Source organism: Lactuca serriola, chromosome 5 (genome assembly GCF_051521515.1).
Source record: "Lactuca serriola cultivar US96UC23 chromosome 5, Lser_US96UC23_V15, whole genome shotgun sequence".
NCBI classification, from domain to species: Eukaryota; Viridiplantae; Streptophyta; class Magnoliopsida; order Asterales; family Asteraceae; genus Lactuca; species Lactuca serriola.
In genome coordinates this window covers 265,418,010-265,431,277 of record NC_136412.1, presented here as the reverse complement: position 1 = coordinate 265,431,277, position 13,268 = coordinate 265,418,010, and the positions used below count along the sequence as shown (strand labels likewise).

Genomic DNA, 13,268 nt, shown 5'->3' with positions numbered 1-13,268 from the left:
CTCATCGAAATCAGCCATATGTAGTTGTTTTGTATGTCCCATGCAAAAAATGTGTACATCTTACGTGGGTTTTAGTGTCTTTTATGCAAACTTTAACTATGATTAGTGGGGTGCAATGAATTGATTGTTTACATGAATATGAGTGTAGAGAGCAACATGGTAGAATACTGTAGAACCTAATTTGCCTTTAAAGGAAGATGCTTTTTGACATGGCCTTTATTTCTTAATCATGTGCACATTAAAAAAGTTAATTTAATAGAAACGAGGACTCTTAGTCTTTTAAAATTTGAGGCTCCCAAATGAAAAAAAAAATATAAAAATATATCTATTCATTCTTCTGGATGCCTCAAAAGCTACCTCCCTTTTCTTTTGATCTAAAATGTTCATAAGAATGGGTGATGTGGGTGTTTAGTGGAACATCTTTGTGTATAACCTCTCCAGCCTGTTTCTTTTAACCTTTTTTATAAGATTAGAAATATTATTGAAACCCAATATTACCCTTTTTAGTCCACTGAAGTTGGACTACAACAGAAGTCTTTAAATAGAAACCGGTTTTGAGCAAAAGGGATGTTCATGTGCTCATAATTTTATTCTGTGAAAGAAGGTAGCAGAGGGGTCGAACTTCAAAGCATTTACTACAGAAGAAAGAGAGCAATGAGAGCAATTAGTGCTTCTCCTCTTTATCTTCCCTTCTTTTTTCTTCTTTTTTCAGCACTGTTGTATAGACCCACCTTTGCTGCTAAAAGGGTAAGCATACATTATTGCTTCTGAAATTAAAATTTGAAATTTTGTTTACAATTTCTTCTTTCTTTCTTTCTTCTTTTTTTTTTCTTTCAGTCATATGTTGTGTACCTTGGAGCTCATTCACATACCTCTCAACTTTCAACCAGTGATTTAAATCGAGTAAGGGACACTCATTATGAGTTTCTTGCCTCTTGTTTAGGAAGGTAATACGATTCACTCACGTGTGCATTTGAATGGTTTCTTTCAAGTTTCGACGCTTACTTTTAATCAAAATCTTTTTTTCTTTCTTGAATATACTTATATTTACAGTAAAGACAAGGCAAAAGATGCAATATTTTACTCATACACCAGACATATCAATGGTTTTGCTGCCATACTTGAAGATGAGGAAGCTGCCCAGATAGCAAGTAAGTAAATGATACTCGATAGAGGTTTCGATGCTGTTTTTTTAATGGGTAAATGGTTCGATATAATGATATGCTTTGAATTATGTGAATAATTATCCAATGCAGAGCATCCCACTGTAGTTTCGGTGTTCTTGAACAAAGGAAGACAATTACATACAACAAGATCATGGGATTTTATGGGGCTTGAAGATAATGGTGTAATTTCTTCGAGCTCGATCTGGAAAAAGGCGAGGTTTGGTGAAAACACTATCATAGGAAACCTTGACACAGGTCAGCTTTTCTGATAAAGTTTATCTTATGTTAATTGGTCCAAAATGTACTTTAGTTAATGTCATTTGTAAACTAAAACAAAAAAAAAAATCAGTCTTTTCTTTCTTTTTTATTATTTTATATATTTGTTTACTTTCTCTCCAACATTTATTTTGAAGATTGTGATATAGATTTACTCACTGTCGACAACTTGCAATTACTTATATAACTTATATCCTTCCAAGAAAGCTGCTTCTTAACTTCTATCAATTTGGATCGTTGACTTTTTACCTTTTATCACGTTATGTGGTCACTGAAACGTGGCTTAATTGTTCATTAGCATCCCAATAACTTAACTTTCGAAATATTATATGCACCTTATTCGTTATATGTAACATTTGCAATTTGCAATTGATTATGTTGTGGGGATCACTACGCAATAATACAAAACTTATTTGATCTAGAATCTCTAAGCTGTTGCTCCTTTTTACTGCAAATGTCTTATCTGTTGGCCACTATCATGCGTGCACATGGTTTATGCACTGGCATCAAAATTGGTTTCGGTTTTAAAAGACATTTTTGATTTTTGTTACGTTTGTTGAATTATTCATAAGTAGCACTTCTTATTTGCTATTATTTTAACAATTTATACTTATTCGTATATCATAAAAGTCAAACGTAACTACTAACTATCTCCACCCTTACTTTCTTCACTCAATCTTGCCAGGTGTTTGGCCAGAGTCAAAAAGCTTTACAGATGAAGGAATGGGACCAATTCCATTGAAGTGGAAAGGAGCATGTATAAATGGCGCAGATGCTACCTTCCGTTGTAATAGGTCAGATTCCATTGAAGTGGAAAGGACCAATTCCATAGTTTATGCCTCAATTTTTAAAATTATTAAATTGTGTCCCTTTTTTCTACATGAAGGAAGCTAATAGGAGCACGATACTTCAACAAAGGTTACGCGTCAGTAGTGGGACCCTTGAATTCCACCTTCAATTCCCCACGTGACCATGAAGGGCATGGGTCCCACACGTTATCAACTGCGGGAGGAAACTTTGTATCGGATGCGAGTGTATTCGGGTATGGGAATGGAACAGCCAAAGGCGGATCACCCAATTCCAGAGTTGTAGCATACAAAGTTTGCTTTCCACCTGTGAATGGAAACGAGTGTTTTGATGCAGATATTTTAGCAGCATTTGATATGGCAATTCATGATGGTGTAGATGTGTTGTCTGTATCTCTTGGTGGTGATGCTGTCCCCTTTTTTAATGATAGTGTTGCTATTGGCTCTTTTCATGCTGTTAAAAACGGGATTGTTGTTGTTTGTTCTGCGGGAAATTCGGGACCTGATGATGGTACCGTGTCTAATGTTGCCACGTGGCAGATTACGGTTGGTGCTAGCACCATGGATCGACAGTTCCCGAGTTATGCTGTTCTTGGGAATAACATGCGCTTCAAGGTCAGTTATGAACTTTATTAGTGTTTAAGCTTGAAACTCCCAAAATATAATATATATAGTGTTTTTTCTTTTTAAAGATTCTAATAATTTCATTAATCGCAAGGTATTATACATGATTATTTTCAGGGTGAAAGTCTGTCTGCTAAATCATTACCAAAAAACAAATTCTTTCCGATTATAAGCTCTTTAGATGCGAAAGCAGCTAAAGCAGATGCCAAAGACGCGTAAGATTACAAGTTAGCAACTCATGGTGAATTATTTTAATTTTTTTTATAAAAAATATATAAAAATTGCAGGCAGCTTTGTAAGGCGGGATCACTGGATCCAAAAAAAGCAAAAGGGAAAATCTTGGTTTGTCTACGTGGCGATAATGCCAGGGTGGACAAAGGGCAGGAAGCGGCTTTAGCTGGTGCTGTTGGAATGGTTCTTGCGAATAATCTTCTTTCTGGAAATGAAATTATTGCAGATCCTCATGTCTTTCCTGCTACACATATTACTTACACTGATGGTCTTGCTGTTTATAATTTTCTCAACTCCACCAAGTAATGTATACAACTTTTGCACTTTAAAAAAAAAAGACTTGGTTTTTAACTTTTTTTTTTTGGTGACAGGAATCCAATGGCTTACATTTCACATCCATCAACTAAATTGGACACAAAGCCAGCTCCTTTCATGGCAGCTTTCTCATCCAAAGGACCTAACACTATTACCCCACAGATTCTTAAGGTTATATGATTAAGGGTTAAATAGTAATGTACTTTCTTTTATCTATTTATTATAGCATCCTACTTTCATTTCTTCCTATGGCAACGCTCTCAATCTCATCCAAATACAAAGAAATTTTCTTTGCTATAATCGATGTAGATTTTAAAGTACAAGTCCTAATAAGAGTAAATTACACTTTTTGTCCCTGACATATACCTTTTTTTTTTTTTTTTTTTACAATTTTGGTCCTTATTTTAGGTTCTTGTAGATATAAATTTTCAGTACCTGATACAAGTAAAATGGTTATATTTGGTCCCTGAGCATAGCTGATTTTTGCATTGTTGGTCCCCCAAATATAATCATTTTAGTTGGAACAGGGACCAAAACGTTACAAAAACCTCAATAAGGATCGCAATTGCAAAAAAAACATTGTGGGATCAAAATTGAAAAAAAGAGCTATACTCAGGGATAAAAGATGTAACTCAATCAAGATAAAGGTTAAAAGTACAATACTATAAATGGATAGACTTTTCAAAGTACAATGCCTTAATATAACTTTTCTTAATTATCTTTCAGCCAGATATAACTGCACCCGGTGTAAGTATAATAGCAGCTTACACAGAATCACAAGGCCCCACAAATCAAGATTTTGACACACGTCGTGTTCAATACAATTGCGTATCAGGCACTTCCATGTCATGCCCTCATGTTTCTGGAATCGTTGGCCTTCTGAAAACCCTACATCCAGATTGGAGCCCAGCCGCCATTAAATCCGCCATCATGACCTCAGGTAAAATTACCAAATTACCCTTTTCATCATTTTTTAGAAAACTTCATTATTTTCTTTTTACTTTTATGATATGTAGCAAGAACACGGGACAATGCGGTAGAACCAATTACGAACGCATCACACACAAGAGCAACACCGTTTAGCTATGGAGCAGGACACGTGCAACCAAACAGAGCCATGGACCCTGGTTTGGTTTATGATTTGACCACGGTTGACTATCTTGACTTGTTATGTGCACTTGGGTACACTAAATCTCAAATTGAAAAGTTTTCGGAAACACCGTATAAATGTCCAAATAAGAACATTAGTCTTACAGACTTTAATTATCCATCAATCACTGTGCCTAATCTTAATGGCTCCATCACGGTGGCTCGAACTGTTAAGAATGTGGGTGCACCGGGGACCTATGTGGTTCAAGTGTTTAAGCCGAGGGGTATATCGGTCCAGGTTAGGCCAAAAAGTTTGAAGTTTGAAAAGATTGGTGAGGAGAAAAGGTTTAGGGTTACTTTGAAGTCGAAGAAGGGTAGTGGGGGTAGGGATTATGTTTTTGGACAATTAAAATGGTCAGATGGAAAGCATTATGTGAGGAGTCCTATTGTTGTTAAGACCATATGATTGTGTGGTGGGAATATTATTTCAGGAAAATAATTCTTGAATATTATTATTGGGATTTATGAAATTTATTTATTTGGTTATCATGCCTACCTTGTTATTATTTATTGTAGGGTTAAATGCAGGAAATAGCTATATAACTTTATTTGTTTGTTGGTTATCACTTATAACATTGTCATCTAAATACAAAGCATTTTACTGGTAAATTTTTTAAAAAGTGCAATGTGGTATTTAGAAAAAGAAAATTGTAATACAATGCTAAAATTCAATAAGATTTTCATTGTATGATGCATTAAGAAATATATATATATATATATATATATATATATATATATATATATATATATATAAAATACACTGTTACAGTAGAAATTTCTGAAAATGAAAAGTTATAATAAATAAATAAAAGTATATATTTTAGTTATTCTTTTTGTTATCCGGTGTACCCAAGATATGGTGTGTTGAGGTGATGTCGCAATATGAGGAAATGGGGAACACCACATGTTTTTGTGTTTGCTCCGTGTGGTGAGCATAAATGCGGTAGATTTCTATGGTTCAAACAACACTCTTTCGTTTCTCTTTTCTATCTCAACGGCTATAATTTTTATTTTATTTTTTTTTTTTTTGAAATTTTATAAATACTAAGGGGGTGTTTGACTTGTCTTTTTGAGAGACAAAAGTTCTTTTTGGAAAAGTTATAAAAAGTCAGGTTTCTTAACTTTTCCAAAAAATCAGTTTTCTTTCTATCTAAAATCCAAAAATAGCTTTTAAAATATTTCTACCAAACATCTTTTACCTTTTATCTTTTCCTAAAAGAACTTTTGTCTCTCAAAAAGACAAGTCAAAACACCCCCTAACATTTTAATCCTCAAGTTCATACAACCTTCTATATCTTCGCTAAAATGGATTTAAATAGTTCAATTAACAACCCCACTTTAAGATCTCATTGTCACAAATCATAGGTTACTAGTTTAAACACGTCTACTAGAAATGTTTTTCTTTTGGATCCGTCAACATCAATCGATCACAATTAGACCTCTTATTTTCTCACACAACCTGTTTTAATTTCAAAGGGTGCAATAATTTTACCCTATACTAACCCGAACCCTATTCAAAAACTTCATGCCTCTACCCGAATACAATCTGAAAACCCAATCCTTGCCCGAGCCGAAAGTCGTTCGTGCACAAAACACAATCCTCACCCAAATATGTTTCTAAAACCCAACCCATAGCCGAACCATCCCAAGACAAAAGAAAATGCAAGCAACCAAATAAAACATGGACAACGGTATAAGATATCGCATTCACGAAATCGTATGTCGACATTTCAAAGGACCCGAACACCGGAAATATGCAAGCAAGTCAACATGTTTGGAAACACATTATAATGTTTTCACAAATAAATGGGTTATGGTGCAAATATTATACGAAATACCAACTGTGCACCAAGTATAAGAAAGTGAGCAAGATAGTTACAAAGTTCAATGGGTTGTACCACAACTTAAAAACACAATGTACAAGCCAACAAGCTCGTGAAAACGTTTTCGAGACGGAACTAGAAATAAATTGGGTGGAGAATAAAGGAAAACTATTCAAATATGTGGAGTTTTGGAAGGTTGTAACACATAACCCAAAATGGCATATGAGGCGAAAAAACAACCCGTTGCTTCAAAAATAACAAAAGCATCTGAATCAAGTTACACAACTTCCTTCGATGACTGAGTCGGGCTAGACTTGAACGATGATGACGTGTTTCAACCCGAAGAAGTAGTTGACCCAATAGGTAAGAATAAAACAAAAAAGAAATTGTCTTTGTCTAGTGCATCGAATTTAGTGTAGTTGAGGAACTACAAAAGATGGAAAAGAGCTTCAAACAATATAAGTTGAATTTTTATGTGCGTTTGCAATTCAAGAAAGATAAATTTACTAAAATAAATAAATAACACACAATGATAAACAAAAGCAATTGCAACGAAAAGCAATGGCTCAAAGACACGAAATTTTTGATGCAAAAAACCGACCATCTTGTGGGAGAAAGAACTCGACATTATCATACGGTAAAAACATAAATTATTAAAAATATAGCAACTAGTCTTATTTTAATTATTTTTATGTTTTAGTTTCATCTTAATTTTTGTGAGTGTAAAATACAGTTATGGTCTTTGTGGTTATTAGAAAGCAACTGTAACGTCCCAAATTTCTAACAATTTTTTTCTGAACTATAATTAAACAACTAAAAAACCATTTTCATAAAAAGGAACATAAATATTCATTTGGTTCAAACATCATAACATAACAAAACGTAAAGTTTAGCAAAAGTCTCAAAACAAAACATGGATGCTAGTATATTCATGTCGTGCCTTTCCCGTTCTCACCAGGTTGAAAAAGATTTCATTATAAAGAGTAATCACAAAGCTTAGTGAGCTTCCCAGTATACCACACATTTCATCATACATATAATGCATACGAACTGCAAGCTCACAACCAACACCTCAGTGGACATATAGGTACACAACCATCATCCCAACACACTTGTAGGCTCCAAATTATTATTCCATTTTTTTGTGTAGGCTCACAACCAACGCCTCAGTGCATGTAGGTACACAACCATCATCCCATATAACATGTAGGCCCCTTGTTATCATCCAATTTGGTCCTGTAGACTCATGACCTATCGTCATTCTTCCATCATCACCTAAAATCTGCTAATTACCATAACAAAAGACTACTCTAATCTTATCATACAACAAACACTAATTTTTAGGGTTTAGCTCATATTTAAACCCCATTGTGGCTTCATTTCCCCTCACCTCATTAGCCTCCATCCCTCTTAAGACGTTTTGCAACCCTAGTTCACCTTGAGAAGCTATTTCAAGCCTAAGAGTGTAGAAGGAGAAGGAAGGAAGCCAAGCTCGTCTTGGAAGAGTGAAGCACTTTGGATCTGGGGTTTCTACATCATTTGCAACCTTTCTATGGTATAAAGCTTGCAACTTTACCCCTCTATCATATAGACCTATGTTTGGATGTCTTTATGAAGCTTTTTGGTCCCAAAATGTTAGATCTTGAACAAAGCATGTTCTTGACCCATTAAGCTGTCCTTTCAGGCCCTTGGAGGGGTCTTGAGTCATAAAAATGGGTGTCAAATGGTTAGTTTTGCTCCATGCATCTCATAGAATGTCTTAATGGATTAAGAAGTTGATTTAAGCACTTAATGGGCATGCAAAGTCATAACGTTGGAAAATTATGACTCTTGAGTGTATTTTAGCCATGGATCTAAAATATAGACGTAAGAGCTTAAGCAATTAAGATCTTAATGAGTTTTGAAGCCTCTGGGAGTACGCCCCGCATACCCGGAGTACACCTAACATACGAGGTCAACCACCCCGAATGCGGTCAACATGCGAGTACGCCTAGTGTACCTTCGAAGTACGCCCCATGTTCTCACTCTGAGTTGACTTGGTTGGGTTGGCTCGGCTGGGTTGACTTAGTTGATTTATGGATTTTGACCAGTTTGAACTTGACTTTGACCAAGTTCGACATTAAGCGTATTTTGGGTATTTTAGTGGAAATTGGTCATTGGTTGGAATAAGTGTCGATTAGAGTGCTGAGATTCAGAGTTGAGATCTCATCAACTTTTGTCTAGTTTGTGAGGTGAGTTTTCCTCACTGTACTTGTGGGTTGAAGGTAGGCTTGTCGAAAAAACCTGAAACCCGTTTTACCCACCCAACCCGTTCCGAATTCGGGTAGAAAGGGTCGGGTAGAACGGGTAACGGGTATGAACATTCGGGTGGTTAACCCGTTAATAATATTGGTCGGGTTTTAGGTATGAATATTTATTTTCGGGTATACTTGAATACCCGAATTCGTTTTTTAAATAATACCAAATATACAATGCAGTCACGTACGCACACTTCAAATAAAACAAAATCCTTCGTTTCCTTCTTATGAACGACAGCTCGACAGTCGACGCAAACTTGCAAAGGGAAATGAATATGGCAACGTGAAGATGCAATACTTTGTTTTTTTATGTTTAGACTTTTATGTTTTGAGTTAGGTTATGACTTATGAATTTTACTCTTTTTGTTATGTTTAAACTTTTATGTTTGGAGGCGGGGTATGACTTATGAATTTTACTCTTTTGTTATGTATTGACTTTTATTGTTTAGTTGGGTTGTGTTTAGACTTTTTTTTGTTGTGTTTAGACTTTAATTATTTAGACTTTTTTTGTTGTGTTTAGACCTATTATTCCATGCTAATCATATTCATGGTTTTTTCTTTTTTTTTTTTGTTTTATCAAAATTTGGAATGGAATTAAAAAAATACATAACATATTATAATGATTTGTATTGTTACTATATATGTGCTTGTTAATTATATGGAGTATTTTCCTACCCAAATCTTTATTAAACCAACCAACATGTAAAAAAATATATATCAGTAAGTGTCATTTAAGAAAATTTTCGGGTATACCCTATAATTACCCGACCCAACCTCAAACCCGAATACTCGAAACCCAAAAACCCGAATTACAATATAGGTCGGGTATTGGGTATTATTTTCTTAAGGAAATACCCGTTCTACCCGACCCGTTTTACCCGAAACCCGAAAATTTTACCTGTTCGACACCTCTAGTTGAAGGCACCAAGGCCGGACCTTTGGAATTGATATCATGTTATGTATATTATCATATTGTAGTGATTTGTTAGATTGGTATCCTTGTATATAGGATGATGCTATGCTTAGTGATTTATAGATCTGGCTGACTGTCTATAGACTGTTATTTTATGTTATCTGTTATATGTGCACATATTTAGACGTTGGTTGAGGCTTTAATGTTTTGTGCGTAAGCCAACAGGCTGGGGGCATACCAACCCGATGGTGGATTGGGCTCGAGGGTATTCCATTCCGAGGATGACAGGACCCATTGTGGATTGGCAATCCAACCCGATGGTTGATGGGCCTGGGCTATTCCAACCCAATGGTTGATTAGATCCATAGTGTATTGGCATTCCAACCCGATGATTTATTAGACCCAACATGTTGCTATTATATATGTTATCTGTTTATGTGTTGGTACTTTGGGGGAACTCACTAAGCGTTGGCTTACAGTTTTGGGTTATGTTTCAGGTACTTCGGATGACTGCGGGAAGGCGAAGGTATGACCATATACATCCTCTTATTTGTGACTTATGATTTTGGGAGACTCTGATGTTTGAAATGTTTTGAAAACAATGATTGTAAAAAATTTATGAAATCGGGTTGATTTTAAAAAGTTTCAATTTCTTGTGATTTTTATGGGTGTTATGCCAAGCTCCTACCCTTAGGGGGCGAATGTGAAGTTTGCAGTTTATCTTCAGATAGATCGAGCTCGTGAGTGGTAGGAGAAGGTTAGCCATGCTCTGGGAGCACCTGCCATCGAGGTTATGACTTGGCCTGATTTTTTTTCCAGATTCAGATCGGAGTTTGAACTTGCCATCGACGTGCATCAGTTAGTGAGGGAGTTTCAGAACTTACGTTACACGATAGAGACCGGGGCAGATATTACCACCAAATTTAGAGAGAGGGCCTTGTTGGTTCCACAGTATGTGGCAGACAAGGAGATGAAGAAGACGAGGTACCATGATATGCTGAGGGATGACATTAGGGAGTTTTTTTGCATCTCGAATTACAAGACCTTGGAGGATATGATTGAAAAATCCCAAGAGCGGGAGATTGAGTTGGAGCTTCAGTCGCAATGGAAGCCAACTCGGTTCAAATATTAGAAGGGTCAACGAAGAAGCCCAAGACTTTTGACTCACGTTTCTAGGGGCCAATAGGGTCGGGGCCGTTGTGGCAAGTTCAGAAAGGCATGCGATAGGGTTTGTAAGGCCAGGCATGTCATTTTGGTAAGGATTTCCCTCGTGGGGCACTGATTTTCTTTCATTGTAATTAGACGGGCCACAAGAAGGCTGACTATGCGAGATTGTCAGGAAGGGCGGTGGCGGCACCCGGTCCAACTACTTTGAAGATTATAGATAGCCGCCCAGGCAAGGAAGAGGCTCATGAGGAGTTGAGCATTTCAGTTGATGATCGAGGAGGCCCAGGCAGCATCAGATGTTGTTACTAGTATGTGTCTCTTTCTTACTCTTTTCTTTCTTTCTCTAATTAAGATTATGTTTTATGGTTGTTATTAGGGATGTTCCTAGTTAATGGTTTAACTACTCTTTTTCTTTTAGATTCGGGTGTCACCCGATCATTTGTGTCTCTTGCGTTTAACAAGAAGTTTAGCGACACTTTGGGAGCTCTGGATTATCCGTTGGAGGTGGAGATCACTGATGATCGTACATTGAATGCGTTGAGAGTTCATCAAGGTTGTGTTCTGGATATGTTTAGCGAGAAATATCTTATTGACTTGGTTCCAATTCCTCTAAGAGAAATGAAGATTGTCGTGGGTATGGGTTGGCCAAGTCCAAATGAGGCTCTGATTAACTTCGAGCATCAGTTGGTGACAGTTTGAACCCTAAGTGGGGGAGAATTAGTTATTCATGGCGAGGGTGATCAACGTGGGTTGTCCATCTGTTTATCTTCAAGGTCCAGGAGGTATACATAGCAAAGGTGTTTGTGACAACCCGAAGTTCATTCCATTATTTGTAACCCTTTCCTCATTTTCAAGTTCGTTTCCGTTTACGTCATTAAATTAAGTCATAAATGTGGGACTTCTATTATGACTTAATGGGTGTCCTAACGCATTTAGAATTCATATTAACACCCCATTCTAGTAATCGGAATATTTTTAGAATTGACCATATCGGGTTACGGCAACTTAATCGGGTGCGACCAAAAGCCCCGTTTAACGTCGGTATCGGGTAGAATTCCATCGTGTCCCAAACCCGAATCATATATAAAGTGAAATAAGCCTCATTTGAAGCTTTTCACACTCTCTCTCTAACCTCTCTCCTCAAACCAAAGAATTAGGTCCAAAATCATCAAATTAAGGCTTCAATTCATCAAGGTAACTACCCTAACTCCTAGTATAACATCTTTAGCCTTCAATTTCGAGTTCAAATCATGATTTAGGACCATCCACATGTAAGTGGGGTTTTTGAGCCTTAAAAAACCCTTCCAATCCACCTTTGGAGCTTAGATATGGCTTATAGACTTTATGGATTGGACTTAGAATACCTTGAACTCAACTTTTGGGGAGTAAACATTAGTTTACTGCCCAATAACATGCTTGGGCCATAAACTCCATATCATGGGCAGTAAACTCCTTTTGAGGTGTTAAAATGCCATTTAAACACCTCCTAAGCCTTAGATTAGAGTCTGGAAGCAACCACAATCGATTTAGGGGCCTTAAACTTGATTAAAACCACTCCTATAGGAGCTTACGGCCGTAAACCCTCCAAGGATAGGTTCCTGGGTCGTAAACTCCTAAAACATAGTCAAATGATGCCCTAAATCCATTATATGACTTGTAAACTAGTTTGAATCACATGTGATTGATCTAAGGACACCAAATCTATAATAGAAGGAAGGTATAGGAGCTTACGGCCGTAAACTCCCTTTGATGGTTCCTTTGGTGGTTTAACTCCTTCCTATGCCTTAGATTAAATCCTAGCAATTGTCCTCAAGTGATGTTTGGCCCTTAAGCACCTTAAACCCATCGTCCATGAGTTCACGGCCGTGAACTCATGTGGACATGGTCTTAGGGCCGTAAAATCCCTCAGGATTTTACTCTTGAAGAGCAAACACGTTATCTAAGCCCTATACGTCCGTAGATGTCACCCAGGTCACTCCAAACACTTGATTTGAAGTGTTTTCGCGCCTTGGAGTGTAAAATCTTATCTAATTAGTGAATTAAAGTCTAATTAGATACATTTGTATATCATTCCATATTACATTGGAACCTTGCACGTTATCAAGCCCCGAACCGACGTCTAGCATCCAAACCAACTCGTTTCTCGACTGGTGAGTTCATACCCCTACACCTTTTTCCGTGTTTTTCAATGTTTTCAGGGGGAATACAAGCAAAACAATAAATGTTTTCAAAACCTAAAACCGATGTATTTCTATAAATATCTGGCTAACTTTTATATAACTTTACCCCTTATGTATTATTCGGAGCATAAGGGATGTTTATTTGAACATAAGTACATGGATTTCAATTACAGTATAAGTAACAATAAAATTATTATGGGAATAATTTGGGATCTTTAGTTCATGTTTAACGAGCACAGATTTATGTAAAGTTATTAGATAAACTATGTCTGATTCAGTTTATCTTTGTTTAATTTAGAGTATATTTCCAGATAATTTCAT

General features: G+C 36.5%; 1 protein-coding gene across 1 annotated transcript; it reads left to right on the top strand.

Annotated features, from left to right (window-relative positions):
- Positions 1-368: 368 nt before the first annotated feature.
- On the top strand, positions 369-5,056 carry AIR3 (Subtilisin-like serine endopeptidase family protein). Its single transcript, XM_079002351.1, has 11 exons — positions 369-747; positions 838-947; positions 1,054-1,151; positions 1,257-1,421; positions 2,128-2,236; positions 2,329-2,863; positions 2,990-3,087; positions 3,160-3,405; positions 3,475-3,589; positions 4,145-4,358; positions 4,435-5,056. The coding sequence occupies exons 1-11, from the start codon at positions 655-657 to the stop codon at positions 4,971-4,973; spliced, it is 2,322 nt and encodes a 773-aa protein (XP_078858477.1). The 5' UTR covers positions 369-654; the 3' UTR covers positions 4,974-5,056.
- The last annotated feature ends 8,212 nt before the right edge of the window (positions 5,057-13,268 follow it).

Excerpts from the sequence above, each read along its gene's own strand:
- AIR3 (XM_079002351.1), top strand. The coding sequence starts at position 655 with ATGAGAGCAATTAGTGCTTCTCCTCTTTATCTTCCCTTCTTTTTTCTT. Across the intron at positions 1,152-1,256 it reads GGAAGCTGCCCAGATAGCAA|AGCATCCCACTGTAGTTTCG; the intron begins GTAAGTAAATGA and ends TATCCAATGCAG. Across the intron at positions 3,590-4,144 it reads TTACCCCACAGATTCTTAAG|CCAGATATAACTGCACCCGG; the intron begins GTTATATGATTA and ends ATTATCTTTCAG.